The 17,897-nt window shown below is 45.6% G+C and overlaps 1 protein-coding gene across 1 annotated transcript; it reads left to right on the top strand.

Moving 5' to 3' along the window:
- Positions 1-96: 96 nt before the first annotated feature.
- Positions 97-17,509, top strand: LOC308676274 (uncharacterized protein; the record flags this gene model as incomplete). Its single annotated transcript, XM_081342088.1, has 5 exons — positions 97-215; positions 10,395-11,663; positions 13,337-13,463; positions 14,910-15,023; positions 16,920-17,509. The coding sequence occupies exons 2-5, from the start codon at positions 10,584-10,586 to the stop codon at positions 17,507-17,509; spliced, it is 1,911 nt and encodes a 636-aa protein (XP_081198214.1). The 5' UTR covers positions 97-215; positions 10,395-10,583.
- Positions 17,510-17,897: the final 388 nt, after the last annotated feature.

Raw genomic sequence — 17,897 nt, 5'->3', positions numbered from 1 at the left:
CAACCCCTCCCCGTTCCCACGTGCAAGCAAGACGGAAGGGGAGGGCAGGCCGTGTCTTATCCGGAGGGGGGCGATTGCGCATTTCCTGGGATTGGGGGGAGTTCCCCTCCTCCGGCCCCCGACGGAAGCAAAAAAAGAAAAAAATAAAAAAAAGGGGAGAGGGCTTTGGGTATGACCCACCGGCCAGCAAAGAGCCTCCCGTCTTCCAAGGGGAGGTGAGTAACTCGCGTTTTGCTCTGGTCCAGGTGGAACCTCGGCCCCCTCCTCCACCCACCCACCCACCCGCGGCACCGGGCGAGAATGCGCGGGCTCGCGCGCCGGCGCCGGAGAAAGGAGCCCGGGAGCGAGAGAGGCGCGCGCCCGCGAGCGGCATGCCTCCCCGCCCGCTCAGGGCTTCCTTTCCGCGTGCCCGTCTCCTTTGCCGGCTCGTTGTCCACGCGGAGTCCCGAGATTGTGGCCTTCCAGCCTCGCCTTCCCTTCCCCTCCCCTCCGTGGCCCTTTCCCCCAGATCCGGGGAAAAGCCAGCAGCCCCGAACGCCTTTCCCGCTGCCGCGCCTTTCCTCCAATGGGAGAGGGAACGGCGGCGCCTGCTCGTTTCATTGCCTGCCCGCTTTTCCGCCCGGCTCTGTCGCGGGCGTCGGTGCTCCCTTCTCCGCCCTTTTCCCACGGGTGGGATCGGGGAATCCCACCTCTCCTTCGCACCTTCTCCTGCTTACTTCGCAGGGGCCAATACAGGGAAATGATCATTGAGATCCCTGTCTGTCTGTCTCTCTCTTTCTTTCTTTTTTTCTTTCTCTCTCTCTCTCTGTGCTTTCCTCTGTGTGTATCTTAACTTGGACTCCTTGTTAGGCATATGGTGTTAGCCTACAATGTTGGGTTGAAAATATATTAACCATAATGCTATGACTTTAAGAAGTTAATTGGCCAGTGGGTGTGTAAGTGTTCTCATGGCCATAAGAGGAAGCTAGGAACGTAGCTTTTTCTCTCTCTCTGAATTCACTGATCTCTACTATTACTGTTTTTGCTCTGCTGTTGGTTTACTACTGTTGTAAACCTGAACTGTGTATTGACCTCTGGACTGGTAAGAAGACTTTGTATTTTGGATTACTCCTTGGACTGTTGCTATTGTGTATGACCTGGACTGTTTATTTTTGACTGTGCATTTTTGTTCTTACACCACCTTAAAAGTAAAATACTTTTTGCTTTTACAACTCAGTGTACTCTTGTGTGACTCTTGCTGCTCTCAGTACCATTTCTTGTCTGTGCAACTCTTTGGTAGCACAAGGAGACCTCTGCACAACAAAATTCCTTAACACTCCTCCTTTCCCCGTGACAGCAGTTGCTATGGCCGGGATTTCCGATCTTGGTGTCATCTGCCTTTTCGCACCTAGTACTAAATTTAGTTTTTCTCTGGAGCTGACCCATATTTTTTTTTGGGGGGGGGGGGTGTCCAGTTCCTTTGTTGCCTCCAAATGCGGGCACCCCGTGTGGAGCTGGTAAGAACTTGATCCCTGCATTTGAGGGAGAGAAAGAGAGACTTTTACCTTTGGAAAGCGGCTTCTTTGCCCACCCGAATCACTTTAATCCCTTGAAGTAATCCGGGCAAAGCAAAATGTCGGACTTAAACCTCTAAATAGAAACAATCTGTCAGGTCTGCCATCTTCAGCTTCTTTGCTTCATTGGCATCCTGCCATTAAAAAGGGAGGGGTGGGAAGGAATTTCGGGGAAGCAGAGGTCAGGCATGGGAATGGGAAGACAAATTGAGGAGGGGGGGGAGGGGAGACAAGCAGACAAGAACCAGAGGTGTAAAACTGGAATAAGCCAGTTGTCAAGCACACAGTCAGGGAACAGAATGGGAAACTCTATGGAGAGGCACCAAGCATCAAAGCTGTTCCCGAAACATCAAAAAGGAATGCTATTGGACACTGATGAACTGGTCAAGTGGGGAGGGGCCTGGGAAAGAGGAAGAAGTGTAACCTTTGCACCGGAATGCTTAAGATGTAGCTTAAATGTCAGACCTGTCCTGACTTAGATATTTAGGAAAGAAAGACCCTCAATTTAGGCTGAAGAGAGAATGTCAGGACCCACCCCAATTCACATCTTAGGAAATAAGGACTCTTGGAGCCGAGTTGTCCAAAAAGGAAAAAAATTACTAAGAATAAGATTGGTTGTGGAGATATGAGACAGGATCTGGTCTTGAGTCACATTTCAAATCTATATAAGCATTCCCATCTTTCCTACCCTGAAAGGTGCGGGATCAGTTCTTTTTTTGTCTGCCTGTGTCTTGTATGCTTTTCTAGATGCTTGTAATGCTTCCCGAACTATTGGCCAGGTGTTTTGTAATTGAGCAATCCATTCCTTCAGCTCTGGAATGACCGGTTCCTTTGGGGTTAGTTCTGGTATTGGGTTAAAGCTCTGACCCGTAGCTACTTGGAAAGGAGTGTAACCTGTGCTAGAGTGGACTGCATTATTATATGCTACTTCTGCGAAAGGCAGTAGGTCCGTCCAATTTGACTGCTGGAAATTAAGAAAGCATCTTAAATATTGTTCAAGTATTGAGTTCAATCGTTCAGCCGATCCGTCCGACTGAGGATGATGACTAGATGACAGTCCTTGGGTGGTTCCTAAAAGGGATAAAAATTCTTTCCAAAATGCTGACGTAAATTGCACCCCTCTATCAGATATGATGCGTTGTGGTGCCCTGTGTAATCTGTAAATATGCCGTATGAAAAGTTTCGCTAATGCTTTTGCAGTCGGGATTTTTTGGCAAGGAATGAAATGTACTTGCTTAGAGAACAGATCTGTGACAGTCCAGACTACGGTGTTTCCATTACTTTCTGGTAGTTCTGCAATAAAGTCCATGGCTATTTCTTTCCATGGGGCTGAGCGGTTCGCCACCGGTTGTAGCAGTCCTGGCGATTTCCCTTGCAGCCTCTTAGCCATTGCACAAGTTCGACAGCTGCGCACATAGCTTTCTATGTCTTTTTTCATGGATGGCCACCAAAATTGCCTTTTAGTTAAATGTAAGGTTTTTACAAACCCAAAATGTCCTGCTGATTTTGTATCATGGCACAGTTGCATGAAATTGATTCTCTGGGTGGCAGGTATATATAGCTTCTCCCCCACCCAAGGCAGTCCATCTTTAATTGTGCACACATGTCTATTTTTCTGGAACCATTCATCGCTTTCCAAAGCTTTCCGGAATTCTATTCCAGTTTGGCCATCCACATTCAGCTTCATTTTTTCTTGTGCCCTGGTGGCGACTGGTGCTGCCAGTTGTTGTTCAGGCACAAATGGTTTAAAGACAGTAGTCCTTGTGCTGTTATATTGGGTCAAGCGGGATAATGCGTCTGCCAGGAAAAATTTTCCCCTGGTAAGTGTTTGAGCGTAAAGTTGAATCGGTGGAAATGTTGGGACCAGCACGCTTGCTTAGGAGTGAGTTTCTTGGGCGTTTTTAGTGCTTCCAAATTTTTGTGATCGGTCCAGACTTGGAAAGGTATTTTATTTCCTTCTAAAAATTGGCGCCATGTTAGTAATGCCCACCTTCTGTTTCTGTGAGTTTTCTGGATGTGTATGCGCATGGTTGCAACGTCCCCCCCATCATTTTCTTGTAATAATACAGCTCCTACCGCTACATCACTCGCATCTGCCTGTATTACAAAAGGTTTGTTGGGATCTGGGTGTTTTAGGACAGGTTCAGCAGAAAAAAGTCTCTTTAGCCTCTCAAGACCAGATCCTGTCTACTGTCAGGACCCACCCCAATTCACATCTTAGGAAATAAGGACTCTTGGAGCCGAGTTGTCCAAAAGGAAAAAATTTACTAAGAATAAGATTGGTTGTGGAGATATGAGACAAGATCTGGTCTTGAGTCACATTTCAAATCTATATAAGCATTCCCGGTTCAACCCACTCCCCTCAAAACTCCATTTGGTTAGGATCCTATCAATTTGGTTGTCAGGTCCTTCCCTGGGAAGAAAGGAACTTCGTGCATTCCTTTGTTGATTGCCTTCTTCCTACAGCCCCAACAGACAGATCACTTCCCCCCCCCTTTGTTCCCCCAGATCAAAGGTTCTTTGAAAGCAGCTACAGATAGACTGAATAATCCCCCCCTCCTTCTACCAGTATGGCAGAATCCCGGTAGGCACAATATTTTAACCATACATTTATGAATGTGATATCATTGGATTCTGACAGATAGGTTGTTTTACTAAAGTTAAATGGTTGTAACAAAAGTAAAGCTAGATCTGAGTATTCCCACGTAAAGGTTACACGGTCTGACATGATCCTTGCGTCCATTTGTTGAGAAAGATACAGTTTATTAAAAATCAAGCTTATTGCAGTACAGGTAGTCCTTGACTTATGACCAAAATTGAGTCCAAAATTAATGATGTTCAGTGAGAAATTTGTTAAGTGAGCTTTGCCCCATTTTACAACATTTGTTAAGTGAATCACTTCCCCATTGTCAGAAGGTCACAGGGCACTGCGACCATCATAAATATGAACCAGTTGTTAAGCATCTGAATGTAAATCATATGACCATGGGGATGCTGCAAAGGTCCTAACTGAAAAATGGTCACAAGTAACTTTTTTCCAGGGTGGATAATAATTGATTTTAAAAAATCGGATTCTTTTTATTTAAATCAGTTTTTGTTTGTTTTTTTATCAAATTTACTCCAAATGCTTTTGGAGTAAAAATCTATCTACATATAGTTTTCTATTTAAGATACATTACTAATTTAGTTTGTTCAGCATGAAATGGAGCTTAGTTATATAGCATGAGGCTGCATATTTTGCAACATTTACATTTTCGGTAAACTCATTCAATGAATTCAAGCTCTGCAAGCTGAGATAACATGCACTGCATTGATGCATTCACACAATTTCACATAAGGTAAAGTAACCATGAGATAAATCATAAAACAAAGTTCAGCAATATTCCTTTATCCCATTGTTTTTGCAAATTATGTACATTACAAACCACCCCTCCCAACCCCCTCCCCTCTCCCCAACCCTCCCCAACACCTCCCTCCCTTCCCCCTTCCCCCTCCCCGACTTCCCAGAGCTAAATACAGGGTATAAAAATACAAACAATCATAATCTACCTTATGCAAACAGCAATAAACTATTAAATCTATCGCACTTTAACTCTTATAAAATAACTACAAGCAATATAAATATCACATCAATACTTATTCAAATGCTAGATGAAACTTTTTAGTCCCATATTTATTCTGGATATAATCAATCAATGGGACAGCTTATTCTAAACAGGAAACCATTTTGTTTGCAAATAATATTAAAGATTCTACCTACCAGCAAGAATGAGTCCTTATATTTAAAGAGCATTTGTCATTTCAGATCCATCATGGCAGCGCCTGTTAGGGGGCATCCACTCACCTGCTGCCCGCCACGTCCCTCACCTTGTGTCACTGCAGCATCACCAGCTGTCCCATTAAAGTGAATGGGGCTGTCGGTGAGTGAACAGCGGGTCAGAGGAGGAGCCGCTGAGGGACAGAGATGACAGTTGCTCTTTAAAAATTATGTGTCAACGCTGCTAAGATCGGATGACAACAGATGGAAATGTACCCATTTTCTTCCTTTCGCTTTTAGAATTAGATGATGCTGGGGAGCGGGGGATGTGGATGAGAATCCAGCTAGACATAACAACACTGAGCCTAGCGTGAGAATCAAGGCTGTTAAAATCAGAGTTGATAAACAATTGGCGGGCTGGAGAGGAAGCCTGTGCTTGAAGCTAATTGGGGAATGTGATTTATGACTGTCAGTTGAAGGAGGGAATTGCGCTTTGATACTATGTGCGCAGGGGAGGGGAATTCAGTTTTTGGCTTTGATTATATAAGTGCCGATATGAATCATGATTTAAATCAAACCCACCCTGCTTTTTTCAATGCTGTTGTAATTCCGAATGGTCACTAAACAAACGTTAAGTTGAGGGCTATCTGTATTGCAAAGCCGGAACTGAGAATCACACACCAAAATTCCTAGGTTCTCCTTTTCCCTCCCTTAACACACTTTCATTGTCCACCCCAGTGTAACCAAGATGTTTCTATAATGGACAATCTAAGCACGGTTTGGAATGTGGCTCCCCACTTCTAGCTGGGTGAACTTGAGGCAGGAAATACAGCGCTTTCATTTCCACAATTTCCCCGCCTCATAATTCATGGCGGTGCTGACACAAAAAGCATTGATTAAGTGTGTGTGTGGGGGGGGGGAGGGAGATCAAATCTTTTGATAGGATACAGAAAATTTGGGAGAATTTCCCTGGGTTTCTTCCAAGCTGGGAAGCAATCAAGATGCGGAGGCTGATTGCTTTTGGGAAAAGATTCATTATTATTATTCCAAAAACAATACAAGGTTTGCTTTTGGGGGCAGCTGACCCCAGACTGGCACATCAGTGAGATTTTTAGATCGTATGGATCCCTTTTGTGGGGTCCTTGGTGCTCTCTGAGCTTGCTTGTTTTCTTGCAAACCTTTCATTACCCTAACTAGGTAACATCATCAGGACTAGTGCAGTGCAGTGCAGTGAAGACAAGCAATGATGATGTTACCTAGTTAGGGTGATGAAAGGTTTGCAAGAAAACAAGCTCAGAGAGCAACAAGGATCCCTCATGTCAATCCTGAGCTACAAATATTCTCCTTCATTGGAGCCCTTTGTGTCAGACATGAGACCACAAGAGTGTGATATATACGTTTTATCACCACAGAGAAACAGGAAACATAGGTGGTATTCTTATGGTCAGAGGAACTTAGAAAATATTTTGTCTGTTATCTCCCTCATTAGGAAAGATCTTCCTGGCCAGGCAGAGGTGCTAAATTCCCAAGGCTTTTAAATGTTAGGACTGGCTCCAGCTGTCAGTGATCTATTTTGCCTTTAAGGAAATATTGTATTTTTTGAGTGGAGATGGGTTTCTCTGATTCCTGATTAGAAGGCTGTTAAAAAGAGGCTGATTCAAAGGCTTTTAAACTTTTATCACATGCATTCAGTACACATGTCAGTAAACAAATGATCAATAAAATACCGTGATCACTTGTGAAGTTTGAACAATAGAAAACATTGATTCTATATAACATTCCACAAGTGACCAATGCATGTGTTGTGACTCAGGGCCAGCCTGTGGGTCCGACAGCCGGGTCCGATGTATCGGAGGACTCAGATGTGGGGGAGGAGGGAAACGAACCGGCTGATGATGATTTGGAGGCTTTGCAGAGTCCTCAGCCGGGGACCTCTTCTCAGCTATGTGAGCCCGAGAGTGCGGAGGATGATGACCCACAGCTGGCCCTGTTCAAGGACGCCCGACGCAGGAGGCAGACGAGCAGGGACAAACAAAGAAAGACTATGGGACTCCTCGGGAGGAGGCACAGGGAGACCACGCCCTGAGCTCTCTATAAAAGAAGTGTTTGGGGAGGGGCTGGTTGCTGAAAGCAACTTTTCCGCTTGAGAAGACAAGCTCTTGTGTTTTTGTTAACTGCGTAATTAAATCTTGGCAGAAGCCTTTTAGCCTTGGACGCTTTCCAGACTCTTCTTTTAATTAGGGGTTGCGAGAAGAGGGCTGGTTCAGAACAGCATGGCTTACAATACTCTTTCCCAGTTAGGTTTGAATCTCTCTTTTTTTGCACATTGCAAGTGTATTCAGGACACGTCTATGCAGATTCTCAGTCATCCAGGTCATAGTTGTCCCACGGATACTTTTTCGCGCAACTGGACCTTCTTGTATTCAGGACAATAGCTCTCTCTTTCTAGTTGCTTAAAAACCTAGATTTCATACATATCAAAGAATTGGCATTGGCGAAGAAGCGGCAGGGGGCGGGGTGGGGGGGACATGCTTTCTTAAAGATACAAAAGAGGGCCAGACTTAGATGTTAAAAGTGGTAGTATTACCTTTTAAAATACTAATTATGAAGTCTAAAATTTGAGGCCACACTTTGGAGGCTACACCCATTGACCAACCAAGTGTGATGGAATATGCAGGGGAGGGAGGATGGGGGATATCAGGAGAATTGGTGGTAGGGGATGTTGGTAGTACCACTGGTTGTTGTTACAGGTAGTCTTTGACCTACAACCAATCATTTAGTGACTGTTTCAAATTACAGTGACATTGGAAAAAGTGAATTATGACCATTTTTTCACGCTTAACAACCGTTGCAACATCCTCTGGTCATGTGATCAAAATTTGGGCCCTCAGCAACTGGCATGTATTTATTATGACAGTTGTACTGTCCTGAGGTCACGTGATCACCAATTTTAAACCTTCCCAGCTGGCGTCTGACAAGCAAAGTCAGTGTGTGTGTGGGGGGGGGGGGGTTAAGCAGATTAACAACTGCGTGATTCATGTAACAATTGCAATTTAACAACTGTGGGTGTAAAAAGATCATAAAATAGGATACGGTCGTAATGCTCTCTTTAGCAATAGAGATTTGGGCTCAATTGTGGTGGTAGGTCTATCTGTACTGCTGATGTTCCCCTCCCCACATCTCCTTCAACTGCAGATATCCTAACAAGCAGGGATCATGGCTTAGACCCCACTGGCTTTTCTGTTGGGGGAAAAAAATCTCTCAAGGTGGACAGTAAATTTAGTGTCATGGTTCCGACAGATGAAACTCTTCAAAAGAACTTCGAGGCATTGTTTACCTTAAAGAATCTTTTATTCGAGAAGCATGAAGTCGGCACTACATAATTGAAGGCAAAAACTGAATTCCCCTCCTCTTGGCACAAAGTAGCAAAGCACAATTCCCTCCTCCAACTAACAGTCATAAATCACATTCCCCAATTAGCTTGAAAATGCGGGCTCTCTCCACAGCTCTCCAGCCAGCCAAATCCAAATCGTTATCAACTCTGTGATTCAAGGTCAGCCTGTGGGTTCGGCAGTTGGGTCGGACGATTCAGAGGAGGAGGAGGAGGAGCGGTTTGGAGAGCCTGCAGAGGACAGTTCTGAGGCTTCGCAGAGCTCTCAGCCAGGCCCCTTCCATCTGGTTACTATGCAAACCCAGCTGTTTGAGCCTGACAGCGTGGATAAAATGACCCACAGCTGGCCCTGTTCAAGGATGCCCGACGCAGGAGGCAGTCAATCAGGAGTAAACAGAGGAAGGCAATGGGGCACCTTGGAAGGAGGCAGAGAGAAGCCACACCTTGAACTGTTTAAAAGGGGAATGTGTGGGAGGGCTGGTTTGCTGAAGGCTGAATAGCTCCTGTTTTAGTGGTTCGTATTTTGTTTTGCTCAGTTTGCTCTCTTTTGGATCTGTTTTGTGTAAATAAATTTGGCGGGCTTACTTCCAGCCTTTTGCCTTTTGTAAAGGGGTTGTCCCTGCCTTTTCTGCAGGGCCGGTAGTAGGCTGGAACAGAACATTAGCAACCTTGAATTCCCACAACTTGAAATTGTTGTGACTAACTGGATTCTCATCCACATCCCCCCCTCCCAGCATCAATCAGCTCTAAAAGCGAAAAATGAATGCATTTCCATCTGTTGTCAAAGCAATAACACCCAATGTTAGCAGCATTGACATTTAGTTTTAAAGCAGAAGCCTCTGCAGGAGGCCGAAAGTGGCCAAAATGGTAGTTGCAACTGTGGTGTTCAAGCACCGCTTTCTTTATTGGGTTACAAGCGTAATGCATGAAACCTAGGGCAGGGTTTTGACTGTAGGGCCATGGCCTGCATCTTGATATTTTTACCGTACCCCATCAGCAACCCTGAGCAGAATGCTAGTGATCGTTAGGGTGCTCCAGGAGTCTGTAGTATCTGGTTCTGTACTGTTGGAGGTCTTGTGGCTTCTTGCCTGAAAATGCTCTACAGGTAGTCCTTGACCCGTGACCATTCATTCATTCATTCATTCAGTGACGGTTGGTAGTTATGCTACAATGCTGAATGAATGGTGGTTATGACTGGTCTTTGAAATTCTGGCTGGCCCAGCACCTCTGGTCATATGACTTTGTTCTAGGAGGTGCTGGCCAACGGGTTCGTGCAGGTTGTTGCAAGCGGTTGCAAGTTGCTGGGATAGGTTTCCCCACTTGCACACCTTCCCTCAGCCCCTCTGTGTTTACACTGGGACTCCTAGACCCTTGATCGTTCTAGCAATAGCAATAGCATTCAGACTTTTTTTTGTGCACCCCTCCTTGCACGCTCACACACCCGCAACCTGCACTATGCCTCTCATGCATTCTGTCACACTTTTGCACATTATCTTGCTCCTTCCCTGGGACTTACAACTCTTCCCTGTTTTGCTCTATGACCACATTGTTTAGCAAAAAAGAAATAATAAATAATAAAAAAATTCTGGCCCAATTGTTGTAAGTTGAGGACTACTTGTATGTTTGTTTGTTTTTCTTGGTTCACAATTGCCAACGTTTTTTGACCAGACACATTTCCTTTTCCCCACTTCAGCTGGCTGGAAAAATCCTCTTCATCTCTTTTCTGAAGGATGTTATTCATGGGGAAAACATAAACCAAGTCCTGAAAATAAGCAAGAGGTGACAACATCTGCTTCTCGAGGAAGCGGACTTCCTAGTCGATTCTAAGCCAGTTGCTTCAGTTCTCTGCTTTCCAACACCAGAAGTCTAAATTAAAGTGGAAATGGAGAAGTGTTCACCTCCTGTTGGGACAATGAAGGAGTTCCGAAATTGCTCACCATCCTGGAAAGACTGCATGGATCTAAGTGGAACGGTTGTGAAGCCCCAATACTGGGAGGTCTCGCAGCAGGTCCTCCTACCGACTCCACAGTACAAAGTGACAGATGCAACTCCTCCCAAGATAATGCCGGACAAAGTGACAGATGCAACCCCTCCCAAGATAATGCTGGACGACATCGAGATTTGTGTGGTCTCCTGTGAAAATTCTTCCAACTCCTTTAAAGAGAAGGAGGCGGACACTGAGGGGATGGTTGGAATTGATTGTGTGATTACTGTTGAAGAAGAAGTTGAAGTCCAAGGGAAGTCCTCGCCAGAATCTAGGATTGAGCTCAGAGATGATATCAAGATTTGCATTGTGCCTGAATTACAAGATGAGGCCCCACTTACGGTCACAGATGGAGGGAGGACCAAGAGCATCACCAACCCTGTTAAGGATAGAGGCCTCTCCAGAGTTGAAAAGGCCACTCAGACTGAAGTCACCCAGATGGAGATGGCTAAGGTATGTGAGGACTATATTCAGAAAGCAGAAGGAGCCAAGATCACCTTATGGGACAATCGTCAGGCCAATGTGGTTGCCAGAAACAACCCAAGAGATTCTGAAGGAGAGATGATCCACTTAAGAGAACCTGATGAACTAGGAGAACCTGAAGAGGCAGCTTGCAGTAATCTCACAGATGGAGACAAGGGAGATGAGGAGGAGGAAGAGACAGCCATCTTGAAAAAAGGAGGCATTGTCATGGAGAGTGCCCGCCAGAGTTTCCGCTGGTACTGTTACCCAGAAGGTGAGGGACCCCGAAAAGCTTACAGGCAACTGTTGGACCTGTGCCATCATTGGTTGAAACCAGAGAGACATAGTAAGGAACAGATTCTAGAACTGCTGGTCCTGGAACAATTTTTGGCTATCTTGCCCAAGGAAATACAGAGTTGGGTATGGCAGCAGCACCCAGAAAGTTGTGTGCAAGCTGTTGACTTGGTGGAAAACTTTCTGACAGGACTTTCTGTGCTTGAGAGACATGGGAAAAAGGTGAGGGGTCTTAAAGGCCATTGGCTGTGAGACATAGTGTTTTAATATTAACCCACTTGGATAGTTTAGAGAGCGGTGATGCCAGAATCGCTATTTGAGGTTGAAAAACAACCTATCAGGGAGGAAAGGGAATTCCCAAAGACCGAAGATCAGGTCTTCAATTTTTCAGACTGAAGAACTCTGGAGAAGCAGGAACTTATATACGGAGGCCTGGATTGCTATTGGATCATCTGAGTCACCTGACTCTTTGGAGTTCTTCAGTGAGCCCCAGTGATGTGCCCTTGACAACTTATCGCATCCATCTTTTTTGTGGCAAACCATCCTATTTCTACAAATTCATTCTTGAAATAAGGATTAATAGCCACTCACCTCGCAGGGTTGATGTTGTGGGGAAAATAGGAGGACGAAGGTGTGTTGGTTATGTTCACTGTCTTGAGGTCTTTGTAGAAATAATAAAGGCAGAATACAAATAAGTTGATATAACAAAAGGAGGCACTGATGCTTACAGTAGCCTTGACTGAGGTGGCTTTATAAATTCATAAACAAATGAAGTTTTTTAAAAGGCTTTTTCTCCTTTACCTATGCTGCAGGACTATAATAGATTGATATGTATTCTTTGGACTTCTATCAATATTTCTAATTTTTGTCATTTAAATGATATGAGGAATGATGCATGATTTAGTGATTCTGTCTTAGTATAAATAATGTATATGCTGTTCCTTAATTTGAATGCAAGATTTAAATCACATCTTCGGCACTTAGAATATAGTAACTTCTGCCTTCTCAAAGAATCATGTAACATGTCTGTGACTAAATTTGTTTAGCGACTGTTCAGAGTTACAACAGCACTGAACAAAGTGACTTAGACCAATCCTTATGCTTACTGTATGACTGTCATACCATCCCAACAGCAACATGTTTAAAATTCGGATGCTTGTAAGTTGGCATGTATTTACGAGGGTTGCAACATCCCAGGGTTACATGATCGCCATTTGTGAGTTTCCCAGCTGGCTTCTGACAAGCAAAGTCAATGGAGGAAGCCAGATTCACTTAATGACCATGTGATTCACTTAACAACTGCAGTGAATTGTTTAACGACCCTGGCAGAACAAAATCTTAAAATTGAGTGTGACTCACTTAACAACCCACACTGGTCCCAATTGTGGTCATAAATCAAGGACAAGACGTAGTGGTCAGTTGCAACAGCTGATAGTTTCCCTTGGAAGCACAAGTAGTTCTCGACTTATGACCATAATTAAGCCCGAAATTTACATTGCTAAAACAACACAGTTGTTAAGTGAGTTTTGCCCCATTTTTACGACTTTTCTAGCTCCAATCGTCAAGTGAACCACTGCAGTTGTGAAGTTAGTAGCAACCTAGTAACAACAACTAAGTGAATGGCTTCCCCTTTGACTGAAGTTTGTCAGAAAGTTGCAAAAGGTGATCACATTGACTCTGGGCTACTACAACCGTCATAAATACGAGCAAGCGTCCACATGTTGATCACGTGACCATAGGGATACTGCAAAGGTCATAAGTGTGAAAAACGGTCCTTACTCACTTCTTTTTCCAGTGTTGTTGTAACTTCCAATGGTCTCCAAATAAATGGCTGTAAGTCGAGGACTGTCTGTTCAGGATGAGGTCTCAATTATTCAACATTTGAATGGTTTCAGGCTCTGGTGACTCTTGAAGAGGTGTCCATGTATTTCTCAGAGGAAGAATGGAGGCTCCTAGATGAATCTCAGAGGAAGATTTTCACAAAAGTGATGCTGGAGAATTATGAGAATGTCCGAGCATTGGGTGAGAGTTGGACAGGACTGGGGAATTGTAACGGGCTGGGAGAATAAACCTGAGGGACAGGAGGAAGGGCTGAAGTCTACACCAGTGTTTCTTAATCTTGACCACCTGGACTTCAACTCCCAGAATTCCCCAGCCTGAGAAGTCTGAGTCCAAGGCAGGCATGGAGGTGGAGAAATTGACCCTTCCACATTCACTAGAAAGCCAAGTCACGGAAGGAAGGAAGAGATGCTTTCGGACTTGCAATATTCTGTTACTATAACCTTACAAAAAGCTTAAACAGCATTAGTATTATTTTCCTGATCTGGACTGCTTTGAAGGGCTGGCAGAAAGAGAGTTGTGTCTTAGATCAGGGCTCTTCAAACTTGTCCCTTTTATGACTTCTGGACTTCCAACTCCCAGAATTCCTCAGCCAGGCATGCCTGGCTGAGGAATTCTGGGAGTTGAAGTCCACAAGTCATAAAAGGGACAAGTTTGAAGAGCCCTGTCTTATATAACGTTGTGGCCTAAACCTGGCTGACTTAACCAAATCGCTTAACAAATTAAGAATGCAAATACATTCAGCATATGCTTAGCTCTCTGCAAAGCTTTGCCTTTTGGGGGCCAGTTCTGAGCAAAAGCAGAAGCAGAGCTTATATAGTATACTTTCCGTCTGTTATATTATCAAGACAAGACAAGGTAGACACCATGCAAATTAGGCTGACTTTGGAAGGCTTTTGATAAAGCCTCCCCATGTAAACGTGTTTATCCTTTCCTACCAGGGTAGCATAGCAGCCATACGAACTCTGACATATGGTTGGTGAATATATGACGTGTGTTGGGCTACCTTTTACCACCACAATAATAATTAAGATCACTGAGCCGCAAACCGTAGCCAGATACCTTCTAAGGCAGAGTTCAGCAACCCTTCCGGCTTTGTGGACTGGGGGGGGAGGGGGGAGGGGTGGGGCAGGGCGGTGGAGTGGAGAGGGGATAGTTCCGCAAAAGTGGCAGGCATGCACATGAGCCCAGCTCCATTTGTGCGAGTGGTGGGCATGCACACCTGCTGCTTACACGAATGGAGCAAGTGTGTGTGTGCTCGCCCGCTGCTCGCAGAAGTGGAGATATGTGCATGGCTCGCCCGCCACTTCCGCAGCCCGGTTGCGAACGGCCCAAGGCCTGGAAGTGGGCTGCAGCCCAGGGGTTGGGGACCCCTGTTCTAGAGGATAAGCTGATGATTGGTTCCTTCACCATAGGTTTGAGCCTATAGCTGTACATAGTGTGGCCATTGAAAATCAGAAGTTGGGGTTTAACTTGTGCTGTTGAAACGTTCTAATTAGGCAGGCAGGCAGGTTTGGGTTTTGTGTACGTTGTTCTCCTGTGCTCGTCTTTAGGATGTTTTGCATATATATATTTTTTTAAAAAAATAACTTTTCTTCTCCCTCCCCCTTTTCCTTTTTTTATTGGTAGGATTTCCCACCTACAATCCAGATCTCATCTTGAAAATGGGGAGAAACGAGAATCATGAACTGGAGAAGCATCAGCCTCACAACCTTGCCGAAGGTGCATCTCCAGAAGACACAGGTGAGGAAAAGTTTGATTTTGACTTGACTTGATTTACTGAGTTTCTCAACACTGGATAGCCGATCCCATGGGGAGGTGTGTAGCAACTACGTGAGGGCCTGACATCTCTTCCAGGAAAGAAATCTTCAAAGGGATTGATAGTTATTTGTTTAGTGTATGGCATGGAGCCCATGGGTGAAATTATATAGAAGGAGCACATAATGCTATGGTACACGTATGATGGAAATATGGAGTCAATTTTGTAAGGTTTGAAGAATTCAAGAAGTTAGATATAAGTTATAGATCACATCGTGCTTGTGACTTGGTGCTTCTGGTTTGAAAGGATTAGCCGGTGACATCACTGCTGCCCGGTGTGTGTGTGTGTCTGTGTGTGTCTGTGTGTGTGTTTGTGTCTTTGTGTAAACACAGTTGGAGGCTTTTTTCATTTCATTTCATCCTATCCCAGCATTTTAACCACGAGCGCAAATGCGCTCCATTAGTTACAGATTACATTTTAAAATATATAGCATAAGTGTTCTATATATTACTATCTAGGCCAGGGGTTGGCAAGCTGAAACAGTGAAAGAGCCACTCAGAACCAGTTCCCTCACAAAAGAAAAAACTGGGAGCCGCAAAAAAGAGTGCGCATGCACACGCATGCGCAAAACAAGAGGCTGATCAGCGGCCCTGTGTATGCGTCCTCCCAGGAGCTCTGGCAACTCTGTAAGGCCAGCCACGAACTTCACAAGTGGAAATCGAGGGAGATTGCCAGGAAATAAATAAATAAATAAATAAACACGAGATCAGCGTTTCTCAGCCTGCACTGATCTCGCCCTTCTTGCAGTCTCCTTCTCTCTGTTTCAGCTTGCTTTCGGCTACTTTTCTTTCGGGGGATCCAGCCTCTGCTGCCCCCTTCTCTCAACAGCTGGATGCCCCGAAAGAAAAGCAGCCGAAGGTAGCAGCTCTGCAAGTCTCTGCCAAGAGAATGGGGCAGCGGAAGCTGGATCCCCCGAAAGAAGTCTCCGCCGAGAGAATGGGAGGCAAGCCTCCACCGCCCCATTCTCTCGGCGGAGCGCTCCACTACCCCATTCTCTCGGTGGAGGCTTGCAGAGGTGGCGGCGGAGCTGCGCGCACAGCTCTCCAAACCGCCGCCCGTTTGGAGAGCTGCTGCCTTCGTCAAACATGGATGAAGGCAGCAGCTCTCTAAACGGGACGGTGGAGGTTTGGAGAGCTGCGCGCGCAGCTCCCCAAACCTCCGCCACCCCATTCTCTTAATGGGACTTTTTTACTCCCACTTTTTTTCCAGAATGGCGGAGGAGGACCAGGAGCTGCAGGAGACGGCTTAAAGAGCCGCATGCGGCTCCGGAGCCGCGGGTTGCTGACCCATGATCTAGGCCATTTACCCAATTAAGCGCAGTATTTGTTAGTTGTAGAAAGTCTGTTTTCCCTCATGTTTAAGCTCTCAAATGGCAACTAGTCATTGATAGTGATTGATAGATTGTGTAGCCTGGGATAGTTCTTTTATTAATGGTTTGCTATGGGCTGGGTTTTGCTAAACAGTGGAAGTAAATGCTGGTTTTCAGCAAAACTGTTGTAAAACAAGGTCACATGACCCCAAGGTGCTGCAAAGAGATGTAAATGCAGCCTGGTTGCCAAGCACTCAGTTCAGTCATGTGACTGCAAGGAGGGGTGACCGTCAGAATTGAGAATCCGAGTAGTAAGTAGTCCCTTGGAAGGTTTGAATGGTCACTAAGCAACTAGTCATAAGCCGAGGACTACATGCATGCTAAGGCAGAGGTTTAGCAGGAACTACTTTCGTGTTGACTAGAATTTCAGAGCATCAACCAGTGGAAAAGAACAGTGCTCCAGGTGGAATATAATTCCTACTTCTTTTTTTTCCCCCTTTCCCCTTTAAAGGAGAGTTGGAGTTTTCAAATGAGGAGGAGCTGGCAACTTGGAGAGAAGAGAAATTGGATGATGTCCTGCCATCTGGGCCAACTTCTCCAAGACCTTTCGACAATTGTGATGCCACTGTCAAGGGCAGCCCTCCCAGAAAGCAGAGGGCAAAACCCTGTTGGCAGCAAACCGTGCCAAGCTTTAAGTGCCCAGACTGTGGCAAGGCTTTCCTTTACAAAGCGGACTTGGCTCGGCACCAGTGGTACCACTCCCATAAGAGCCATCCCAAGAGCTTTGCCAAGCCCTCCCAACTGGCCCGCCACCAACATCGCCAACCTGGAGAGTGTAAGTGCACCAAGTGCGGGAAGCGCTTTAGGGATCGCAACGGCCTGGCGCGCCACCAAGCCATCCATTCTGCCAAGCGACCTTTCCACCGCCATGCTCATCACAGGGGCTTCTTCTTTAATTACAATCTACGCCAGCACCAGAACCAGCAAGTACCCGCAGCTCAGGCCCTCTTTTGCTGTCCCGAGTGTGGGAGGCAATTCACTCGCCGCTGTAACCTTATCCAGCATTCTCGGATACATCAGTATCAGCGGCAGCCACAATGAAAGCAGGAGATGGACCACTACCCCGGAGACCAAACCCAATGAAGTGAGGGAGGGTCAGGTTGGGCACTGTGCACAGCAGCAGAGTTGGGGGGGGGTCTCTGTTCTGGGAACCCTGAAAATAAAGAGGGGGTAGAACTTTGGCTAGGGGACGGCGATGGTGGCAGAATTTTTTCCCCCCTTCCTAACAATTCCTTCCAAGGGCAGGGTCTGCTTTCCCCCCCCAAATCAACTGAGTATTGATCTACTGGTTGTGATAGGAATTGACCGACTGGCTTGTCGCCCGAGCCTGAGATCGTATAGTGATAATTGCAGATGGAATGAGAGATTTGGTGGTGGCGATGATGGCCTTTGACTTGTCCAGGATGGAGAGCTGGGTGGACTGTTCTAA

This window comes from Vipera berus (assembly GCF_964194415.1).
Source record: "Vipera berus genome assembly, chromosome: W".
In the NCBI taxonomy this organism is placed as follows: Eukaryota; Metazoa; Chordata; class Lepidosauria; order Squamata; family Viperidae; genus Vipera; species Vipera berus.
Note: the sequence above shows the minus strand (reverse complement) of the source record. Positions and strands in the feature narration are given on the sequence as shown.